At 36.8% G+C, this 24,651-nt stretch overlaps 1 protein-coding gene across 2 annotated transcripts in view; it reads right to left on the bottom strand.

The window, feature by feature from the left end:
* Positions 1-24,651, bottom strand: part of FOLH1 (folate hydrolase 1) — a 56,114-nt gene that overhangs the window by 13,828 nt on the left and 17,635 nt on the right. For both annotated transcript variants that reach the window (XM_067038298.1, XM_059067817.2), the window contains exons 5-13: positions 20,228-20,353; positions 19,250-19,436; positions 16,003-16,096; positions 10,927-11,025; positions 10,561-10,646; positions 8,814-8,933; positions 6,316-6,398; positions 4,513-4,576; positions 1,857-1,924 (exon numbers count right to left, since the gene is read on the bottom strand). In XM_067038298.1, coding sequence (XP_066894399.1) covers positions 1,857-1,924; positions 4,513-4,576; positions 6,316-6,398; positions 8,814-8,933; positions 10,561-10,646; positions 10,927-11,025; positions 16,003-16,096; positions 19,250-19,436; positions 20,228-20,353 — 927 coding nt within the window. The remainder of the gene's footprint in view (positions 1-1,856; positions 1,925-4,512; positions 4,577-6,315; positions 6,399-8,813; positions 8,934-10,560; positions 10,647-10,926; positions 11,026-16,002; positions 16,097-19,249; positions 19,437-20,227; positions 20,354-24,651) is intronic.

A 24,651-nucleotide genomic window follows, 5' to 3' on the forward strand; every position in this document is an offset into this window, starting at 1 on the left:
GGAGCCTGTACAGCGAGAAACCCGCGTACCGACAAAAAAAAAATTTTTTTTAAAGCACTAATATTTTATTTAATTAGTTGAGTATTTATTGTAATTGTGTTAAACACAGGGCTTTCAATACATTTTCAGATTTTACAGATGAAAATTCTAAGGGAGTACAATATGCCCTACTACTGAATGCTAAACTCAGAGCATTAAATGTTATGCCAAAACGTTTAGCACACTAAACTGTAACTAATACTCGCTAAACTGTAACTGAATAATATACGGTATAAAAAGTTTTTATTTTTTATTTAATAAAAGTCCTATGCTCTATTTTTTAACAGGTTCAACTCAAAAGATTTTATAGACTACCTATTCTGTGGAAGATTTTTTGTAGATGTCAGCCATACAAAGTTTAATGATACAAATTACACACCATCTACTAGTGGGAACTATAAACAAAAATGTGGAATTCATGTGCTAGGTGCTGTAATAGACAGATGTGCAAAGATCGATGGGAACACAGATAAATTTATATAAACTTGGGGAGAGAGAAGTTATGTCAGCATCTTGTCATAAAATATCAGTACATAAAGCAACAAAATAATTTCACTCAAGCTTACAAATTTACATAAAACTTGGATACAAGGGACAGTACCACTCCATTTATTTTAAGTAATATGAATTTGAAATAATATATTTAGAAATATATTACTAAAGTTACAATTTATGACTAAAATTTGAAATACCGCGAGTCACCTTCCCCAAACAAAACAGAATTTTAAAAATCCAAAACTGTCAAGCATCATATAATTTCAAACTTGACCTAGAAAGTAGTGTTTTTGCATTTGTCACAGGGTGCCACCAATCCACCTGGTAAACAAATATAACTGCCAAGCTTCCTTAGCGGTGACCTCAAATTACATAAATGGTGGGAATTCTCTGAGACACAATGTTTCAGATATTTAATTTTGTATACACTTCATGGGAATTGTAAAACTGCTGGCACCTGACAGAGATCTTAAGTAACAATATGAATAGATCAGTGCCAAATTAAACTTTTCTATTCCTACTGGAGATCTTAATAAATTAAATTCCATGCTTGGGAAACCAAAGCTTAACAATATGTTTAGGATCTATTTAAAATCCCTATCTGAGGGAAATAACTGTCTTTCCTGGTAATTACATTTCAACTGGTAATTCTGTTAAATAAGCAAGTCTTTTTATCCTTTCCAGTTAAATCAGGTAATTAGCAGTAACAGCAAAAATCTGCCATGCAAAACATTCCTTATGCCTAACTTTAGGAACGGTGGCTTTATGGGGCAGGAGAATTAAAATGAAGAGTTGCCTATTGGTCCTATAGAAGTTCAGGCACCCTCTCCACCAGGTTCAGTATGTTGTGCTGCTGTCAGAATTAAGATAACTTTAGCTCACTGGACTGAAGCCCACAGCAGAAAATCAGGAATTGGGTACATGGTCTTACCCAGTCTCTGTCCCAGGAGTCAGCACCAGGTTTTTTATACATTCTCTTTCTCAATTGGTTAGAAATGTCAACTCTTCCAGAGTCCTAAGTTAATTGGTATCATTATATTAAAGAGTAAAAACCAGTTTTAAAATTAAGGCATTAAACCGCAGGACCAAGTCCTGGTTCCGCTACCTGAACAAGTTGTGTGACTCTAGTGGCTGATGCTTTTGGGGCTCAGTTTTCTCGGTTTCAGATGGAGATGATAGACGCAATGCTTTCCACAGACTGCCTCAGATTGGTGTGGGAGAAATGGGCAAAAGTTATAAAACAACACATATGTTTAACATAATAACGCCACCTCAAGAAAACATCATTTGTAGAACTTAAAATTCCATGTAATTATTTTTACCTCCTTTGTTAGGTTGTATACCAAGCTGTACATAAGTGGGGTACAATCAACTCTCAGAGTGTAGTTTCCTGAAAGACAAGAAGATAGCTTGTTTTCTATTTCATTTCTTTATTTTATTTTTCCATTCAAAGACCATTCCTAACTCCTTCGCCAGAATGATCCTTTTATAACCTAAGTCTGGGGAATTCCCTGGTGGTCCAGTGGTTAGGACTCTGCGCTTCCACGCAGAGGGCATGGGTTTGATCCCTGGTCAGGCAACTAAGATCCCGCAAGACACGTGGCCAAAAATAAATAAATAAATAAATAAAACCTAAGTCTGATCAAAACTCTCCAACTCATCACTCAATAAGATTCATCCTCACCATGACCCTTGGTGCCACACATGAAACAACCTCAGGTCACCTCTCCAAATCTTCACCTCCTACTCCACCCAAGCAAGTGTTCTATACAAGAGAGATAATAAAAGTATTTACCTCACAGGAATATTGTGTTAAATAAATGTTTATATGTAAACATCGGTTGGTACTTAGTGTGAGCTAAATTCTATATATGAATGTCAACATGATGGAAATACCTCAAACTGAGGACAGTAGTTCCTTTGAAAAGAGGGTTATTTGAGAATGGTTTCAGTAGAAATTGTTTTCTTTGTAAATTTTGCATTTTAACATTAGAAAGCTAATAGATGACTTATTTTATTATTTGAAAAATGACCAGTTAATAAAATTTTAAATATAAAACAAAGTGAGACAAGCTGTATTCCAATCACAGAGTAATGAATGTGTTATTTGCTGTTGATCCTGAAAATGCTGGGGAGACAATGCAGCATTTTAAACCAGGGAATGATGTAAACAGCAAAATCAAAGATTAAAAAATGCATTAAAATCAAGTCTTAAAAAAAAACAAACTAGCAATAGAGAGAACATTATTCTACTTTTGAAGAATATATGTTTGGTATACTTATTCTGTGTGGCAAAGGTGTTTCATCTTCATATGTGTGTTTAAATAGGATAATAAGGAATTCCCTGGTGGTCCAGTGGTTAGGACTCTGTGTTCTCACTGCGGGGGGCTCAGTCCCTGGTCAGGGAACTAAGATCCCACAAGCCGTGTGGCATGGCCAGTAAATAAATAAATAAAGATAATAATAATCCAAGCTAACATTTTTGAACATTTACCCTGTGCAAGGCACAAGTCTGGGAGTTTTGCAAATATTAACTTCTTTTGCCCTTACAAGGGTCTTTGAGATATGTGCTCTTAGTAACTCTATTGAGAGGTGAGAAAGTAACAACTTGAGGTCACATAAGTATAATAAAAAGTAGCAGTGCCGGGAATAAGGCCAAGCCCTGAGCCACTAACTAAGGAAAGTTAGAGGAAGGAAGAAAAGATAACTGAAACGCACGAACTAACTTAGGGGACAGTGCAGCTCAGATACGTGGACAAAGAAGAAAATGTAAATGCCAATGTACCTCCATCAGTATGCAATGCTCCAACTATTTCTGACATGGCAGATTTACTAATAAACTAAAGAAAATATTCTGTATGTCCACCCTTCATTCATTTATCCATTCATTTGTTGCACCCAAGCAAACACCATTTATTTAATAAGACATTAAGAATCCAGGAATGAAGAAGTATGATCCTGCCTGTTCCTGGCAGAAAAATATAGTCTAGAAAGGGAGAGGGTTTGTAAAACAAATAATTACTTAATAACAGCAGTGATGAGTGCTACAAAGATGGCTTCCCAGAAAAAAATAACATTCCTGGGGAGACTGTAAGAATAAGAATTAAACAGATGGTGTGTTGAACAGCAATTTGAGTACAGAGAACAGCAGTTGCAACGGCTAAGAAGTTGCATGTGGTCAAGGGACAGAAAGATTCGTGCAGGGCTATAGTATAATGAGTGACAGTGGACTGTTTCAGTTTCTTGAAAATCGACTTGAGATTGTTCCTTAGTTTGAATCTCTGTTTATCAAAGCAAATCCATTCTAAAAGGCCTGTCTTCGATGCCTATCTCATTTCTCAAGCCTTTCCTGACGTTGCTATCATTCTCTCTTCTGAACTCCAAGATCAATCCGATAATATCCTTCTGAGAGTACCTGCATATATTAGAATCCTAGACTGACTTATTTTGTCATCTATACTGAGTCTTAAACTCTTGAGTACTAGACTGTTCTTTTACTAACCCCTAATTCCTTTGAAATCCTGGAAAGTACACTGCATAGAGAGGTGCTTAGTAAGTATTTGCTGAATTGAAGGAAAAAATATTTAAGAAGAAAAAATTCTTGGTGAAAGATGAAATCTGGGAAATCAGCATTTGTTTTCAAAATTTGTATGCATATTATGATGACAGTAGTTAAATCATACCTGTTTGCTACCCCATTCTAAAATCATAGAAATCTTTAGTTCCATAACTGACTTAGTAATTTAACAGTTATTCACTGAATAATCTGCCAGATGAAACAAACAAATCATAGAGTGTTATTTCGAGAGCCCAAATCAGCACCCTAGAGCTCACAGCTGCCATGAGCATGACAAACCAGCAGCAAATTCCCTCACCACCTGTTAATGGATTTGCATTCCTAGTTAGTACATAATTTACAAACTAAACTGCTGTTACTACCAGGATCATATATTTTCCTGTGAAACCAATAATATTCACCTTCTATAGAAGAATCAGCATTAATATAGGCCACACCACGCACTTGAAGAAGTCTGGAATTCTCCTATAATATTAAATAAATAAATAAATAAATAAACAAGCAAATAGCCATAACCCCTTTCTAAAAAAAACACACATCTACATTTACTGTATGGACGCTTCTGAATTAAGTTGGTCCAAGTTCACCCCAAATTTGACATGTAAGATTTTCAAGCATATGTTTGAAAGAATTTCAATAAAGGTCATTGGTAAGAAATAACAAGCAAAACATTTTTAAGACTAAAATTTGAGATGAGACTATCCACATTCATAATACAGTGAGTGGAAAAGGAGCTGATTTTTTTTTTATTGGGTAGTTGCTGTGTGAGGGCCTTCTCTAGTTGCAGCGGGCTGCTCTTCGTTGCGGCAGGCAGGCAGTAACTGTGGCACGTGGGCGTAGTAGTTGTGGTGCACGCGCTTCGTTGCTCCACGGCGTGTGGGATTTTCCTACACCAGGGATCGAAACCCGTATGTCTTCTATTGGCAGATGGATTCTTAACCACTGTGCCACCAGGGAAGCCCAGAGGTTGATTTCTTAACCACACTATGGTTTAATCCGTCAAATTAAGTTCTCCTGTGTTATGACACCACCTACTGGTCAAAACTTTAAAACTTTTTTTCTCAGCTTTAAAACACTGACAAAGGGCTTCCCTGGTGGCACAGTGGTTGAGAGTCCGCCTGCCTATGCAGGGCACACCGGTTCGTGCCCCGGTCCGGGAAGATCCCACATGCCGCGGAGCGGCTGGGCCCATGAGCCATGGCCACTGGGCCTGCGCGTCCAGAGCCTGTGCTCCGCAACGGGAGAGGCCACAACAGTGTGAGGCCCGCGTACCACAAAAACAAAACAACAACAAAAAAACACTGACAGAGTATAGTAGGATTTTTTGATATAAGTGGATTATGAATCTCCAAAATAAGCAATTTTCTGATTTTTTGATATAAGTGGATTAGGAATCTCCAAAATAAGCAATTTTCTAAGTGTCCTGACTGTAAGAAATAAAGTGAAAAAACATGCAGCTCTAGGTGATGAAAATAAGATGAAAGAGGCAAATCACACCCTCAAAATATCTAGGCTCTTCTTGATGCCAGCATAAATCTTTGCTTACAGGAGCACTACTTTTTTTTCTACCCCAGAGAAAATTGAAGTTTACATGGCTTCTCATAATTCCTAGATAATAGTAGCCAAGTAAATATTTATAGCATGACTAGAAGTTAATGGAATGTTAATTTTGCATACGTTTACAAGTAACGCTTCTATTACACAAAGCCAACAATGCATGCAGGTAAAATTCCTTTCCAAGGAGCCTAGTAAATATTCTGTGGTGGGGCGTTCCACTTGACTTTTAGCATGATTTAGAGTAGGTCATTATGATATGAGGAAGACAGTAGAAGCTCAAGGAATATTTAAATGTGATTAGCTTTAGGAATTAATTTGAAAAAGTTAAAACATTATATCTTATTATGATGTCCAGTTTCTAGAGAATTTACTTAGCTACTATCACACTCCCAGACAATGAAGATTAAGTTATTTCCACAATTGACATTAAGTGGTTTTAAAAGTTCAAACAAAACTTAGTTCTCAAGTGATGAAAAAATTTTTATCATTGATTTTTGAACAAGAATATGTTGCTTCAGACTTTCTGGAAAAAAGTTTGAATATTTTCTGGCTGGATTGACCAGTTATTCTCACATTCTTGTGAATTAAATACTAACTGCTTGCTTTATTATTATGAAAATGTATGTTATATCAAATTATCAACTAACCTCTGCCCACTCAGTGGAACCAAGAAGACCAAATTCTTCTGCATCCCAGCTTGCAAACAAAATTGTTCTTCTAGGCCTCCATCCTGAAATATATGTGCATACTTATAAAAGCTGGGAAAATGCATAATATTGCCAAGACATCACCATGCCTAGTAGAGTAACAACAGCAAAAATTCATTGGCTGTTTAGGAAGGGTGAATTATGGTGACAATCTTTACTTAATTTCCTTTTGAAAGATTTTAAAGCTAATCTGTCAATGCAAAAGAGCACATCTGTATTGAAAACAGGGGAAATGGGGCTTCCCTGGTGGCGCAGTGGTTGAGAATCCGCCTGCCGATGCAGGAGACACGGGTTCGTGCCCTGGTCCGGGAAGATCCCACATGCCGCGGAGCAACTAAGCCCGTGAGCCATGGCCGCTGAGCCTGTGCGTCCGGAGCCTGTGCTCCGCAACGGGAGAGGCCACAGCAGTGAGAGGCCCGCATACAGCAAAAAAAAAAAAAAAAAAAAAGTAAACAGGGGAAATGCAGACATGGTAAAAATCCTGTGAGATCATAAAATATTCTAATAGGCTTATAATGACTGCCTGCTAGGAAGCCGTCTGTGCTCTGCAGCTGCCTAGATTGAAAGAAGAAAATGCTGGATGTGGTCTGTGCTGAGACAATAGAACTGAGAGAAAATCCTTTACAACTCTTCCATGCTGTGTTGGCATCACACAAACAATTGTTCAATGTCAGCTGGTTGTGTGATTTCTCTCCATTCTCTGCCAGAATTAGTCAACAGAAGCTCCATTCGCAACACTGGTGTCTGCTGCTGCTGAAAAGTACACCATTCATTAGGACAGTCATATGGCTTGGAGTTATAAACAGTGATCTTGAAGTTAAAGAAAAATCTTATTTCAAGCCCTGGTTCTTTCACTTACTAGCAGTATGACCAAGGGAATGTTACTCAAACTTGTTAGGCCTCTTGTTTCTTCACCTGTCTACCAGGAAGAGCAGAGTACAGATAACACTCCTTGATTGTTAGGAGGATTAAATGGAATAATATTTATAAATACATCACTGAATAAGTGCTCCAGGCATGTAAGTTGTTATTGTTTAAGTACATATTTCATTTGTGCTTAAGGATATATATCCTCTAGCTGTTGAGTCCAGCGCTTCATTTTTGTTAAGTATATTAAGAGCATCATTCAAATCTCCTATTAATTATTATTCCCCATCATTGCAGTCTTTTGGCATACTTTGTAATTGTCATAGTGATGTTTTGTATTTAGCACGTGAATCTCTGGCAGAATCATGCAACATTTTGTAATACTATTAAACACAACCTAATTCACAAACTATGCAAATTCAGGTCTCCATAGTTCTATTTTCTTAAAAAATAAGATAGCTGTGTGGAAAAAAGAATAGAGCACCTTTACATTTGATTTCAAAGAGTGACATCATTGTTTTGTGGACTGGGAGCCAGAAATCTGAACTGTAACCCTAGTTCTCTGATTCTGCCACATACCAGCTACGAAACATTGGGTGAATTACTTGATTCTGGAAACCTCAGTTAACTTATTTGTAAAATGAAAAGAGAAATAACTAAACATATCCCTCCTCCTATGAGTTCAAACCAGATAGCATGTGATAACACTGTTTCTCTGAGGAGGTAAGTACCAGACAAATGTAACATATTTTTACCACATTCATTGTTGCTAAAAAAAAAAAAAATATGGATCACATTTACAGTCTGTAGACACCTTGTTTGCAGGGTCAGTAAACAAAGTAGACCTTCTGTTCTCAGTATGTAATGTTTACTTTAAAAAGTAACTATTTGAACTCAATTTTATTTTGGTTTTCATATGAAGATTCTAAAATGACTGAAGTAACTGTGCTAGTAGTATAATCTTAAATTCTGTGAGAGAAATCAAAGCTGGGGGTGTGAGAATGCAGATATCAAACCTTTGACAGCATACTATTAAGCAGGAAGACCAGCATTTTCCTGAATAAACTTTCATCCCCTCAGTCAGTTGGTGTACTTGACCTGAGGCCTGAGGCTGGAAGATCCCAAGGAACTCCTGCTCACATTTTTCAGACCAGGATGCTTTGGCTTATGACCTAAATCTGGTGTCTACTCTCCAGTAAAGAAACCCATCTCCATCTTCTTTGTTGCCAGAGAAACCACTAATAGTATAATTCTTTTATTTCAGATTATAATTTAATATATAAATAATATGAACTTTATTATATAAATAAATGAATTATTAAAAATGAATATATAAAAATGAATAAACAATATCATTAACCAACATAAGTAATATAGGTGCTAGTTATTGAAAGCTACTCTCTGCTATTAAGCACTACTAAGTACTCTATGCTACTAAGATGATATAATTTGCATGCAGCCTCTCTGTTGTGTTTCACACAAACCTATGAGGTGGTATTTTTATACTCACTTTACTGAGGACCAAACTGAGATTCAGAAAAAATGGTCTTTTTACTTTTTGTTTACATTACCTTCTTTTTTCAGCTTTCCAAAACTCCTGACAATTTCATGAACAACAGCTGCTCCACTCTGAGGGTCAATGCCACCAAATACCCAAGAGTCACGGTGACCTCCAAGAATGACATATCTGTCTAGAAAGCATCAATGCAAAATTACTTGCCATTCCAGGTCAAGAATAGAGGAAATTGCAAATGACTCAATAGCATCTAAACACAAAGCACTCAGGACTCAAGTTAAGATAGCAAAGGTTCCTGAAGACTTTTGTAAATATATCACTTTGTTCTAAATTTGATGTATGAAGAAAATATGAATGTGATAAGCAAATGTATACTTCAATTAATTGCAGTAATTATAAGTATATAAGTAATGATAAGTGAGTATAAAAGTATCCTTATCCACTTTTTTATATAATTCTGTTACTCCTCTCTTACCTATTTACACTATGTTTCCAGTATTTTCAGAGTAAACGAACACAGTGGCCAAATAATGATTTCTCCACTTCCTACTCCTTCTACTTAGTTTTTAAGGTACAGCTCCAAGATTCTACCTCTCTATGATTTGTTCCTATTTTCTACAGGGAGAGGGAATTGCACCCCTATCCAGCTTTCTGGGCAGTATTTTCATATTGATAAAGCGTTTACCATGGGGCTTCCCGGGTGGCGCAATGGTTAAGAATTTGCCTGCCAATGCAGGGGACATGGGTTTGAGCCCTGGCCCGGGAAGATCCCACATGCCACAGGGCAACTAAGCCCATGTGCCACAACTACTGAGCCTGTGCTCTAGAGCCCGCAAGCCACAACTGCTGAGCCCGAGTGCCTAGAGCCTGTGCTCTGCAACAAGAGAAGTCACTGCAATGAGAAGCCCACACACTGCAACAAAGAGTAGCCCCCACTCGCCTCAACTAGAGAAATGCCTGCATGCAACAAAAAGTAAAAGATTTAAGAAAAAAAAAAAAAAAGCATTTACCACACTTAAATGTAGGGGTCTTCTTGTCACTGGTCTGTGTGTTTTTTTAAAAAATCCCTCCATCCCCAAAGCCTAGCACAGAGCTGGCACAAAATATGTACTCAGTGAGATTCAATAAATAGCCAGTTGTACATTGTTTAGTGCTCATTGGAAGCATATCAATATTCTTTATACCTGAAAGAAAGTACTAGCTGCTTGTACAAAAGATATTCAGTTTAATTCTGTCTGTTTGGGTAGGAAATATAACCATATAGTTCCTAAGGAATCAAACATAATAAAGTAAGATTATTTTCAAATGTATCATTGAGCAGGTTATCTGAAATCATATGGAAATCACGTGTATATATATTCCACCCATTTCTGTGTGAAAAAAAAAAAACCATGTAAAGGATTCATTAACTTCAGGTTATCTTAATTTTCTAAGAGTGTTACTTATTGTTGTAATGAAGATATTTCTCCAGGCAAAATATGTGGTAAAGAAATCCAGAAAGCTCAGATTAAACACCTGTAAACCATCTCTCCTTGCTCTTCCTCCCTTGGTCCTTTAATTGAAGCATGCATAGCTTATCAACAACCTCGGTCATCTGACCAATCTAGTCCCAACATTTACTTTCTTCACAACATGCATCACAATGTAAAATTACCTCCTATTGATCTATTTTGTGTTTATGTGAGTTCCGTTAGGACAAAGAGTTGCTCTGCTTTGTTTACCTTACATTCCCAGAGCTCAGAGCAGTACCTGGCACCGAAGAATTGCCTGATCGATATTTGCTGAGCAAATGATCAATTTACCTGGCTCCACTGCCCCTCTGAGAGTCCCAATCACATTGTAAATTCTTTTCACTTTATTGTTGGAATGGATGTGCATCTTGACTTTTCTAATGCAAAAATAAAGGGCACAGACTAAAAATACTGGTTAACAGCTTGCCACCCACAATTTTTAAATCTGACATGGTTTTGAATATTTCTAATTGCACACAGGCAATAATTACACTGACCAATTGTCCAATTGTGAGGATATATGTGTATTCCCCTTTTCAACCTGTTGTTATGTCTCCTGCAAGTAGCAGATTTTACTTTTCAGTCATCCTCTGTACTTGTTTTTTGAAAAAGGTTTCCTCCCCCTAAAGACAGTTATAATAAAAATAGTCTCTTAACTTGGTAGAAAAGTTTCCAGTAAATCCAGGTCCAACATTGTAGGGCACTTGGAGACTTCCTTTCCAGCTGTAATCTGGTGGTGGTGATCCACCCATTTTTCTATTGAACACAAAAAATATTATTAGCTGAAGGAAATCTTTGAAGTTTTAAGTTAAAATGTCCTTGAACTTGTTTTCTTGAGTGCCTGCTCATAATAGCTTCTATGAGTCATGGTAGTACAAAGTGCTTTGCATAGGGATATGCCATTTAACTCTTAATACACCTCTTATGAGGTGGTTCTGCTATTACTCCCCACTTCAAAGATAAGGAGGGTGAGGCTTAGAGAGATTAGGTAACATGCCCAAAGTCAAGCAGCTGATTAGCGGTACAATCGAGATTCAAACGGTAAGAATTTGGACTCTGTGTTACCAGTTTCCAAAAGTAAACCATGTGAAAAGTGCTCTCAAGAGCATGCTCTGAAGAAACAGCAGGTGTCAAACTCTTTGGAATTTCCCTTTATGTTATTTCTCCCACTGATAAATACATTTCCCAATACATGTATGGTCATCCTTTACAAAGTACTTTTGCACTCATCTATTAGGGAGGGAGGAAGGGCAAAGGAAGGGATGTCACTTCAACCAACAGCCCCTCAAAACTTTATACACTATTTATTTTTTTAATTCAAAAAGGTGGAAAGATTCAGGTGGACCAGCCCATATATGCCACTAGCCCTGGTTATCTCTCAGCAGGTGATTGAGAAGAATAATATGATAATATCTGTGGAATGGTGAAGTTCTTGCTGTTTCATTTCAGCATATCTTCCTTTACTGTTTAAGAGCATGGATTGACTTATCCTTGATTTGGGCATGGAAACCAAATGTACTTTTGCTACCTAGAAGTAGATAGAAGAAGATGGCTCCAGACGAACTTAAGAGAGTGAAAAACATCAATCTGTCTTTTATGGCTCAATCTCTGGTCCACACACCTGCATGCACCCTATGATTTACAGTGAAACATTTTCTGTAGTTTCCTCCTTTTTTCTGTGCCTGCACACAGGTACTTATTCCCTGCCTACTAATTTGAGGTAATATAAACAGCTCAACATGACCTAGAATGTATTATATGTGCAAAACTACATCAATATCTCTCATGGAAAACTAAGTATAAGTAATATTTTGTTTTAAAATGCTCTATCAGAGAGTAAATATTTACTCTTTTTTTTCCTATCTCATGAGGGAGTTTGTTTAATAAACATAATTTCAAGTAATATACTATATAATTTATTTATCTATATACAATAAAATTGCATATGAAAAGCATCAAGTAAAATGAAGGGGCATTATACATTGTTAAATATCATAATGAATAGTCAAAATAGCAAAGTAGTTTGTATACAGAAAAATGGTAGAAGCCAAGTGAAGAATATACATATACTTGATTATACATAAAATATTTTTATAGTACTATATTGCAGACTAATAACATTGATTGCCTTTGGGATGGAAATGGGTAGGAGGGAAACTTTTTATTGTATACCCCTTTGAATTTCAAACTGTGTAAATGTATTTCCTTTTCAAAATAAAAATATGAAAAACAAAACAAGGTGCAAATTCATCAGGAAGTCAATTACATATTATAAGGAAGGTAAGGAAGAGTCCATATTCCCAGAAAATAATAAAATATAAAGCCAAGATTACAGTGCCCGCACAAGGACAAGAAAACATCACACATCTATGGAGAACAGAGGTTTTAGTCACTAAATTTCACTGGGATAATTAATCAGGGATATAATTTTCTTTAGGTCCCTCTTTCACTCTATAAATAAAAAATAAATTCTGTGAAAATTAAAAGTTTGAATATTTAAATTTCAAATCATAGAAATTTCAAAAAAATATAATATTGGAAACATCTTTGAAAGGATTTGATAGATCATAGATGCTCAATAAATATCTATAAACACCACTGAATTTAAAAATCTATATTGTATAGCATATTAAACTTTATTTGTCCATTTAGCAAAGATTTATTCTCTATAATGCTCAAGGTACTGTACTGTACTCGCTAAGGAATACAAGTATGTATAAGACATGGTCATTCTACCAAAGAGTTTATAAGTCAGAAAAATATAGATATAAAACAGAGCATGATATATGATAGATAAAGTTCTGAAGGACAAAAGAGAGCTTGATTCCCCTGTGGGATCAGAAGTAATTTTCTTTCTACAGGAGGTTTCACTTATCTGGATTTTTAAAGAATGAGTAAGATGTGGGCAGGGAAGATGGAGGTAAAGAGCATTCCAGGTACAATCTATGATGTAAACAGGCACGAAGGCCGAAGAGTCAGAGCGAAAGTAAGGCATGGTGATTAATCTGGCTGGGGTATAAGATAATTAGGATACCATAACAGAGAAGCTTGAAAAGTAGTGAGACTTTGCTTCTGAAAAGATGCACTTTACCTTATTCATCCTGGTGAGTACAACTAAATTCCCTGGACTATAAATACATAAAAAATAAACTTAAGACTCTGAAAGGTGGAGAAAAGAAAATAAACCAGCTCAGGATCTCAGGGTACAAGAAATGACCAAGTGGTGAGTTCCTTGGGTTTTCATGTGGGCTCTCATATCTCAGACATAGAGCTGAAGAAGCTGGCAAACCAGAAAGGCCTAGTGGCTCATATAAAACACGTTACCCAACAAAAGCCTTGAGTATGAATACATACTTAAATATGTATACATATTCAAGTGTACCTAGAACAATTTTCAGGATAGACCATATATTAGGGCTATAAAAACTCAATAAATTTAAAAGGCTGAAATCATATTATCTCTTTATTAATCATACAAACCTTTTACTAACCCAACTATAGTATAAAGAATTTAGTAATCAAGGATTCTTCAATATATGCAAATCAAGCAATGTGATACACCATATTAGCAAATTAAAGAATAAAAACCATATGATCATCTCAATAGATGCAGAAAAAGTTTTGGACAAAATTCAACACCCATTTATACTAAAACTTCTCCAGAAAGTACTGACCATAATGGATACGTAGCACACTCCCTAGATAATTCCGTGGAGAGAGTAAATACTCCCAATGAAATTCATAAACAAATTACATGTTCTTAAAATGTTTTATGACTAAATTCCAGCCTGTAGAATGTTTCACTATACCTTAGAAGGTATGGATGGTGAAACAGAAACTATCTTATGCTTTTAGTATACACAGATCATCTCCTCCTTCCAAATACATTTTTAATACATTTCTGTACTTCCAAAATTCATTTTTAATCATGGGAATGCAAAATATACTTCCATAGAATTTATGTTATTTAATGATGATTGCACTTACAAAATGACTTACTAAAGCTGACTTAAATACATTTGGTAATTTTTTTGATCAAGTATTAATAATTCTACTACCCAGTTAGGGCATAGCCAAATTCAACTAGTTTACCAGAGCAATCAAATGGTAGACATGGTTAAATAAACCTCACGTCCAATTCTGTATGATCCTTCCTTCTTTCCTTCCATGCACTATTTTTCTAACTACAAAGATAATACAGGTTCACTTTTTAAAACTTATAATTTAGGGATTATTTTATATATATATATTTGAAATCTACTTTTTCTATTTAATAGTATAGCATAAGCATGTACCCACATTGTTAAATACTCTTGTACAACATATATTTTAATGGCTTCATGTACTGTCATAGACAGTAATATATTTAACTACTTATCAATTATTAAAGATTTGTGTTGTTTACAATTTTCTATTATCACAAGTAAAGCTATAATCACGTACATCTTTTAAATATAATGAATATTTAGACTTTATAGTTACACAAACACATAGTCCATGGTGCCCTCAAAAGTTGTGGCCCATCCTGAATACTAACCCATGTGGTAAAGCTAAGAGCTCAAAAGAAAAAAGGACCCGGGTGCTTGCTATTTCTTAATCTGCCCTTAAATTGGACAGACACCTCCAATTCTCTGATGACAGCCTTCTCACCTGTTAAAATGAGGGCACTGAACTAGGTCATAAAAAAGTTTTCTTATACATTCTAGAATAAAATGATTAAGAATGCCTTAAACTCAAAGAAGAAAAGGGACTAACTGGCTGGATGCTTTGATCTCCAGTGATTCTACTTTCAGAGAAGTCAGTGCTCTCTCCCTTCCTCAAGGATAATGGAGAAGAAGGGACATGCAGATGGGAGAAAGCAGGACAGGACAGAGGAAAGAGCTCCAATGTCAGGTTAAACAATAACAACTTTGAAGAAGCTTCAATAGTGGAAGCAGAGGAAGAAGAGGAATGGATAAAGATGAAAATCAGTGGAAGATGCTTTCAAAGGGCATTATTCCAGGTCCACCAAGAAGTAGACAATAAGAGGTTTCAATAAGTAAGAGATTTATTAGGGGAAAGGCATGTGAAGGAAATAGCAAGGGAGCTAAGAGAGGCTGAGAAAGCCATCAGACTTCAATGCAGGTCAGAAATGGGGTAAAAGAGGAGAAGAAAGAAGAGTGCTGGTGGTAGAATCCCTTTATAGCAAGGCTGTCAGGGAGTCCTCATACAGAGTCTCCCATCAGAGGAGTCCCATGCCTCCCAGTAATGGGGCTCATTTAGTACCCTTGCTGCATTTAGTTACTGACTGGGAGCATCTATGGGAAGCATGGCCTTGACACAAACAGGGTGACGGATTTCAAAACACAGTGGAGCACTTTATCAGTTACACTCCCCACAGTTGATGATCTGAAAGACTCACTTTCATGGCTGTCACATACTGGATACCAGTATTTAAAGCAAATGCCAGGTTAGAACCATTGTTCTATAAAATGGTGATAAAATTGTATGCTTATTTGATTTTCTGCCAACACACAAAAGAATAGATACTCTCTGATTCCATTTATATCAAGTTCAAAACCAAACTAATCAATGATGATAGATATCAGAAAGTGGTTGCTTCTAGGGGGGTATGGTAAAAATTGAGCACAGAAAACTTCAGTATCAGATAATGGAGATAAAAGCATGAAAGTTGAAGATAGCCAGTAAACAGAATTACCAAAATAGCCATCTGTTTGTTTCTTACAAACTTACTCTAGGAGCTTCTGTGCATCATAGTATCCAATTGGATGAACAGGAATATTTGGAAGACCGACAGCCTCTGTGATTTCACGTCTATAAGCATATTCTGAAAAAAAGTTGAACATACTTCTAATAAAAATGGAGTCCCTTTCAAAATGTTCTCTGTAAATCACATTAAACACATTTTTAAATTGCATCTACTAGAACTGTTACAATTAAAAAGACAGACAACTTCAAATGTTAGCAAAAATGTGGAGCAACTGAAACTCTCATACATTCTTGTAAGAGTGTATAATTAGAGTTACTTTAAATAACTTCTTTGAAAAGTAATGTTATACAGAATTATGCCCTATGGCAGAACAATTACACTCTTAGGTATTTACCCAAGAAAGATGGAAATATATGTCCACAAAAAGACCTGCACAAAATTGCTCATAGCAGCTGAATCTAGGTAGCCCATACCGGACACAGTCCAGCTGTTTGTAAATAGGAGAATTAATAAGCAATTTGTAGAACAGTCCCATAATAGAATTCTACTCAGCAAGTAAAGGGAAGATACTATTAACACACAATAACATGACTAATCTCTAATCGTTGTACCGAGAGCAGCAAGGTAAATGATGAGGAAAAATCATAAATTTTTCTATGACCAGAAAATCAAACTAAGAAAGAAAAAAAATAATATGCCCGCTTTGTGGTAGGCCTTTCCCAATGTGCAATGTGCATCTGTATTGTACATTAACCAGACCTCTTCAAACAGGAGGATGTAATCAACCTTTAAGAAAAATGTTTGCTTTATTCAGACACCAGCATTGTAATTTTAAGGTTATTTTAATTTCTTTTTCATCCCATACAGGGAGTTGTATTGACCAAAGGCTCCCTCTGGAGCCTTTGGTCAATACATAACAGACCAAAACATCTTTGATCAACTTTATGTAGAATGCTAAGCTGTCAATATAACACATAAGTTCTTTGTCTCAGAAATGTATAAAATTGCATCTCTAACTACTGACCAATGGAACAGTTCTCAGAGCTTCTGCAAATCTGTTCCCTGGGTTATAATCCTCAGTTTGACTCAAATAAAATTATCTTTTCTTTCTTCTTAGCTTGACTGTTATTTGATTTTCCACCAACAAACAAAAGAATAGTTACTATCTGATTCCATTTATATGAAGTTCAAAACCAAACGAATCAATGATGACAGATATCAGAAAGTGGTTGTTTCTAGGGGGATATGGTAAAAATTGACCAGAAAGGGGCACCAGAGAACTTTCTGGAGTCATAGAAATGTCCTATATCTTATTTTGAGTGATACAGATACATGCAATTTAAAAAATTTATTGAATTAACTCAAGACCTGTGCATTTTGTTACATGTAAACTCTACCTCAAAATAAAAACACATTTTCTGTCATTTCTTCAGATTTAAGAAAAATAAGAGCTATTTTTCCATTTTTTTCTTCAAAATTTTAAATTATAAGAGCTTTAGGTGATTTCAAAAGCTATTCTTTTTATAGTAAAATGACATAATAATATGTTGCATGGGATTTGTTTTAAAATTCTTTAGGGTGGGCTTCCCTGGTGGCGCAGTGGTTGAGAATCCGCCTGCCGATGTAGGGGACACGGGTTCGTACCCCGGTCCGGGAAGATCACACATGCCGTGGAGCGGCTGGGCCCGTGAGCCATGGCCGCTGAGCCTGCGCGTCGGGAGCCTGTGCTCCCCAACGGGAGAGGCCACAACAGTGAGAGGCCCGCGTACCACAAACAAACAAACAATAAAATTCTTTAGGGTAATAATGCAAGAAGAGATAAAATAAGATTGACAAAGTGGTGATAATTTTCTCTATTTTTTTGTATGTTAGAACTATTCCATAATAAAAAGTAAAATTAAAAGGAAAAGAAAACAAATAGGGCACAAAAGGGAATTCAACAAATGCAAGCCTCACAGGGATAACATGACTTTTCTTTCTACAATGTCATCTTTTAAATTTGAGGATAATAAACAGAAATAGTCCAGTTAATCTTATTTTATGTTCACAATTTTAACTTTATATAACCAACAGAGCTTGGGAAAAGTTGCATTTTCCAAAACTTGGGAATAAAAAGGCTAAGTAAGTAAAGTTCAGGTAGACTTATGTGATTTTATTATAGGATAATATGTATTGCTTAAAAAAAATCTATGATAATGTACTATATTCCAAGAAGATTTACAAAGCCAAAATGCATAAACTTTAAAGGAGTTTACAATTTGATAGAAAAACCAGATGAAATATAAATATGGAAATGCCATGGATACTTTGGTAACCTTTTTTATCCAAGGGACACACCTTAGTTAGTTTTAAACCACACAAATTAAATGATCACTGATTTTTGTAAATGTCATCAACTACCTGAGTACATTCAAAATAAATTAGCTCCCTTTGTTAATGTTCTACTGTTTTACAGCAGAGCATTTCTGCATAAGACAAGCATGTGGACTCTGGAGCCAGATTATCTGAATTTGAATCCCCACTCCTCATTTAGTGGTGTGATGGTCTAGGGCAAAGATTGCTTACTTCTAGTCTGGCTTCCCTCCTCTGTCCAGTAGAGATAATAACACAACAAACCTTATAGGGTTGTTAATGCATGTAAAGAGCTAGCATTTAGGAAATACTCCTTGAAAGTGATCACTATTGTCTTTATCCAGCAATGATACAATAAATATTTTCTAGGCTCTAAATTCTAAATGTCATTTCAGAGATTTATAGAACTTCTTGTGTTCTACTATCCCTTATCTACAACTAGAAAATTTAAAAACTGTGAAATCCATTAATTGGGGGGAATTTACTTGTCAACAAAACATGATCTGATGTAAACTAATTTGGAAGCACGATCTGACTTGAGTAGACAGACTATTTATATTACTTACATTCCTCTGCTTAATATGATTATTCATACATTTTACTGCAAAAATATTTACATGCTTGCTTCCCATTTTATGCTCCAGCCTCCTATGTGAATGTTATGTAAGAAATGGTATATGCAGCATATTAGTTTTAAATATCTGAAAATGTCTGCATTTCAAAACCTATCAAACCCAAGGATTCCAAATAAGGGATAAGGGACCCAAACCAACAATTTTCTGAGTTCAAAATCCTTTATTCTTAGATACAAAGAGAACAAGAAAAATACACACTTTATCCATGTGTCAAAGGAAATCCTTTGGTAAAATCACTTTACAATGTTAAGGTTTCTGTGATGATTAAGGCCTGATCACTCACCATTTGCTGGGTAGCCAGGTGTGAGAGGGTCCCCTGCACCATTAAGATTTAAGATATTTCCACGCTGAACACCACCTCCAGGAAGATTCCAACCACCTGGATAGGACTCCACCCCGGGAGCAAAGTAATCAGCAGGATCCGAGTATAAAATGATCCCTTTGGCCCCAGCCAGCTGGGCATTTTTAACCTGGAAAAGACAGTCTTTCTTATTTTAGGTTGGTTACTCAAAATTACTCTTAAATAAGTAGCTAAACCTTATCTTCAATCTTTTATCCTTAGACTTACAACAAGGGACATCTCACAGAGAGCTGGCTTTTTCTTTTTCTTACTGCAAGCTCTAAAAATGAGTTTCCAGGGCTGAATCAGCCCTCAGAGCAGCAGATTTTTAAAATGTACATATTAGTGGTAGTGAGTATGTGCTATTTCGTTCCTCTCGTCTAGAAGCACAATAAGCAAGTAGATTCCATAGACTAGATTCCCATTTCTTCTATGGTTGAGAGGGAATATTTCTGAAATTTAGTTTCCCACAAAAGAGGAAAAAATATTAGCAAATCAAGCCAAATTAAGTGATAGTAACTTTCAAAACTGCTGTGTATAAATTGGTTTCTCTCATTACCTATAATAAGAATTAATACTAAAATTTAATTTAGTAAATATTTTCAAAGGTAACTTTTAAAACAAAGATACTGAAGGTTAACAGCAAATCAAATGCATGCTTCTTTGTATACCACAGGCATAATGTGTAGGTATGGAAATAACCTGTTCTGTTTTCCTGAACTTCTACCCTGGCTGAATTCCAATGACCCAGTTTAAAACCCCTGTCTATAAGCTAGAAAATGTATCTTCCCTATTAGGTGGACTGGTACAGAGTATGAGAAGATCACAGTCCTCCAAAAGTTTTAAGGATGTGGTTCTACCCATGTAAGATACAGTATAACTTTTTATTTTTGTGGAAAAGAAAAAAAGATTATTTTTTACCTTATTTCCTCTGAAAATTTTCCCATATCTGGCAATCAGAATCTTCCCAGAGCAATTAATTTTCATGTCCCGCTCTAGTTTAAAGAAGTCTTCAGTTCGTGCATAGTTAACATAGACTAGGTCACCCTGTTGAGATCACAGATGACTTAGTACAAGTAAGATTTAATAAAAGAGGTTTTTCTGTGTGAAGACTGTTTCACATCTTTGGAAGAGGTAAGAGACAAGAGTATGCAAGAGGGTCAGAAAAGCATGAGCCTCAGGTAAGAGATTCAATAGAGAAATGAACTTGAATTGAGAAGGCAATTACCTGGGTAGAGATTTATGAATTAACTATTAAGTTTTGTTTATGTCGATGTCTCCTGTAAAGTGACCATAAAACTATAGAAGTGTTCGTCAGAAAAATGCACGTAAATATACACACTGCAATTTGGCAGGAGCCAGATACCCTTGGTGAAAAAGCCCTAGATGACAGCTGTATTCTCTTTGAAGTATATTCACAGTGGGTCTTCACACCACCGGGTAAAAAAGAAATGTCAGGGAATACTGCTTTACAGGTCTGGTTTCAGGATTACGTGCAAGTATTCTAACATCTCAGAGTATCAACATTATCATTTGTAAAATGGCCTGTTACATAAGATCAGTGTTCTTCACACATTTTTTTTGCTCACCTACTTCCTAGATTATTTTTGAAGAGAAATGTATCCCTTCTTTATTTTTTATTATTATTTTTTGGATTTTTTAAAACATTTTTATTGGCATATAATTGCTTTACAATGGTGTGTTAGTTTCTGCTGTATAACAAAGCGAATCAGCTATACGTATACATATATCCCCATATCCCTTCCCTCTTGCATCTCCCTCCCACCCTCACTATCCCAACCCTCTAGGTGGTCACAAAGCACTGAGCTGATCTCCCTGTGCTATGCGGCTGCTTCCCACTAGCCATCTATTTTACATTTGGTAGTGTATATATGTCCATGCCACTCTCACTTCGTCCCAGGTTCCCCTTCCCCTTCCCTGTGTCCTCAAGTCCATTCTCTACATCTGTGTCTTTATTCCTGTCCTACCCCTAGGTTCTTCAAAACCACTTTTTAAAAATTTTTAGATCCCATATATATGTGTTAGCATATAGTATTTGTTTTTCTCTTTCTGACTTCACTCTGTATGAAAGACTCTAGGTCCATCCACCTCACTACAAATAACTTAATTTCATTTCTTTTTATGGCTAATATTCCATTGTATATATGTGCCACATCTTCTTCACCCATTCGTCTGCTGATGGACACTTAGTTTGTTTCCATGTCCTGGCTATTATAAAAAGTGCTGCAGTGAACATTGTGATACATGTCTTATTTTTGAATTATGGTTTTCTAGGGGTATATAGGCCCAGGAGTGGGATTGCTGGGTTGTACGGTAATTTTATTTTTAGTTTTTTAAGGAACCTCTATACTGTTCTCCATAGTGGCTGTATCAATTTGCATTCCCACCAACAGTACAAGAGTGTTCCCTTTTCTCCACACCCTCTCCAGCATTTATTGTTTCTAGATTTTTTGATGATGGCCATTCTGACCAGCGTGAGATGATATCTCATTGTAGTTTTGATTTGCATTTCTCTAATGATTAATGATGTTGAGCATTCTTTCATGCGTTTGTTGTCAATCTGTATATCTTCTTTGGAGAAATGTCTATTTAGGTCTTCTGCCCATTTTTGGATTGGGTTGTTTGTTTTTTGGTTATTGAGCTCCATGAGCTACTTGTAAATTTTGGATATTAATCCTTTATCAGTTGCTTCATTTGCAAATATTTTCTCCCATTCTGAGGGTTGTCTTTTCGTCTTGTTTATGGTTTCCTTGGCTGTGCAAAAGCTTTCAAGTTTCATTAGGTCCCATTTTTTTATTTTTGTTTTTATTTCCATTTCTCTAAGAGGTGGGTCAAAAAGGATCTTGCTGTGATTTATGTCATAGAGTGTTCTGCCTATGTTTTCCTCTAAGAGTTTGATAGTGTCTGGCCTTACATTTAGGTCTTTAACCCATTTTGAGTTTATTTTTGTGTGTGGTGTTAGGGAGTGTTCTAATTTCATACTTTTACATGTACCTGTCCAGTTTTCCAAGCCCCACTTATTGAAGAGGCTATCTTTTCTCCACTGTATATTCTTGCCTCCTTTATCAAAGATAAGGTGCCCATATGTGGGTGGGTTTATCTCTGGGCTTTCTATCCTGTTCCATTGATCTGTATTTCTGTTTTTGACACACAGGATTCTTGGTGGCTGCAGTAGCAGCCTTAGCATTTCATGCCCGTCTCTGGTGTCCTAGGCTTGTGCCCATCTCTGGAGCTCATTTAGACGGTGCTCTGAATCCCCTCTCCTCGCACACCCCAAAGTCTTTTGACTCTTTGGCAGTTCCAAACCTTTTCCTGGCCTCCCTCCAGCTGTGGAATATTAGCCCCCTTCAGGCTGTGTTCATGCAGCAAACTGCAGTCTTCTCCCTGGGGTCTGACCTCCGAAGCCTGAGCCTCAGCTCCCAGTCCCACCTGCCCTGGCAGGTGAGCAGACAAGCCTCTCTGGCTGGTGAGTGCTGGTCAGCACCGATCCTCTGTTCGGGAATCTCTCCACTTTGTCCCCTGCAGTTCTGTTGCTGTGCTCTCCTCCATGGCTCTGAAATGTCCCCACCCACCCACCACCGTCCATCCCCCTGTCTCCACCAGTGAAGGGGTATTTTAGTGTGTGGAAACTTTTCCTCCTTCACAGCTCCCTCCCAGTGGTGCAGGTCCCATCCCTATTCTTTTGTCTCTGTCTTTTTCTTTTGCCCTACCCAGGTACATGGGGAGTTTCTTGCCTTTTGGGAAGTCTGAGGTCTTCTGCAAGCATTTAGTAGGTGTTCTGTAGGAGTTGTTCCATATGTAGATGTATTTTTGATGTATTTGTGGAGAGAAAGGTGATCTCCACTTCTTACTCCTCCACCATCTTGAAGGTCCTCCCCACCTCCTTTATTTTTTATTTTTTTAAAGAAAATGTTGGGGGTAGGAGTTAATTAATTTATTTATTTTTGCTGTGTTGGGTCTTCGTTTCTGTGCAAGGGCTTTCTAGTTGTGGCAAGCGGGAGCCACTCTTCTTCATGGTGCATGAGCCTCTCACTACCGCGGCCTCTCTTGCTGCGGAGCACAGGCTCCAGACGCGCAGGCTCAGTAGTTGTGGCTTACGAGCCTAGTTGTTCTGTGGTATGTGGGATCCTCCCAGACCAGGGCTCGAACCCGTGTCCCCTGCATTAGCAGGCAGATTCTCAACCACTGCGCCACCAGGAAGCGCCCCCACTCCTTTGTTTTTAAGTTGACATGTGAAATTTTTTGTCATGCCTTTAAGTTGTGGCGAACAATGCAACTTCCAGCACATTATAAATATTAACATTTTTAGAAGCAGCTTTACCTCACTTTTTATTTATATCCAAAGGAATTTAAATATTGTAATGATTTATTATTCAATATCATACATTTTAAAACCACACTCTTTAGTAAGGATTTTATCATCAGTTTTTGTCCTTGAACTTGTATTTGCCCCTTTCCCTAAAGCATTTTACTCTAAAGTAAAATGCATTTGTGCTGGACACCAGTGCATTGGTGTCCAGATTCCCCTTCACTGAACATGTTCTTGCTCCTGCTGCAGGGAAGGCTCTCTGCAGTCAGGCTTCAGGAGTCAGCCCCTTGCTCGTGATCAGCTACAGACAGCCACCTTGTTCAAGGTCATGTCCCTTCTTAGGATGCACACGTTCAATGACTGATCGATGTGGGAATATGAATACCTGGACATCTTTGTCCAGCACAGGACAATCCTGAAAGGCTATTCTGACTCCAAAATACGTCAGCTGAGGCTGTCCTTGAGCTAGCATTGAGGTGCAGCTTCTCCCTCTGCCTATTCCAGCTTCCTTCTCCTCCCTGCCACAGATATTGATCCCAAGAAAACACTCCTTAATAACCATCTAGCATGCTAAATTCCATTTCAGTTTCTGTTACCTAGAATCTGGGTATGTTTGCAAGTCTTTTATTAATCATTGCCAAACTTTCCTTGATTAAGAACGTGTGTGTGCGTGTGCGTGTGCGTGTGTGTGTGTGTGTATAGTGCTTAAAAATATTTATTGCCTATGACAAGCTGTACATGTTAAGAAAATTCTTCAAGAGTAATTTACTATTATAATTATTAGTAGTATCAATTGAGTCTACCAACATCATTACAAGCTTTTATAAATAATACCTAAGCATAAAATTTTACTTGAAATACAACTTTTAGTGCTACGGGATGTTAAAACATTAGGTCATGCATCTATGGATGAATAAATTATTTCCAGAATGAGTCAGTACTCACTCTCAGTTCTATTTACATTTCTTGTTTTTAGACAAGTTCTGAGAAATCTCAAGATGGGGATGAAAAAAAT

Source organism: Kogia breviceps, chromosome 7 (assembly GCF_026419965.1).
Source record: "Kogia breviceps isolate mKogBre1 chromosome 7, mKogBre1 haplotype 1, whole genome shotgun sequence".
NCBI lineage: Eukaryota > Metazoa > Chordata > Mammalia > Artiodactyla > Physeteridae > Kogia > Kogia breviceps.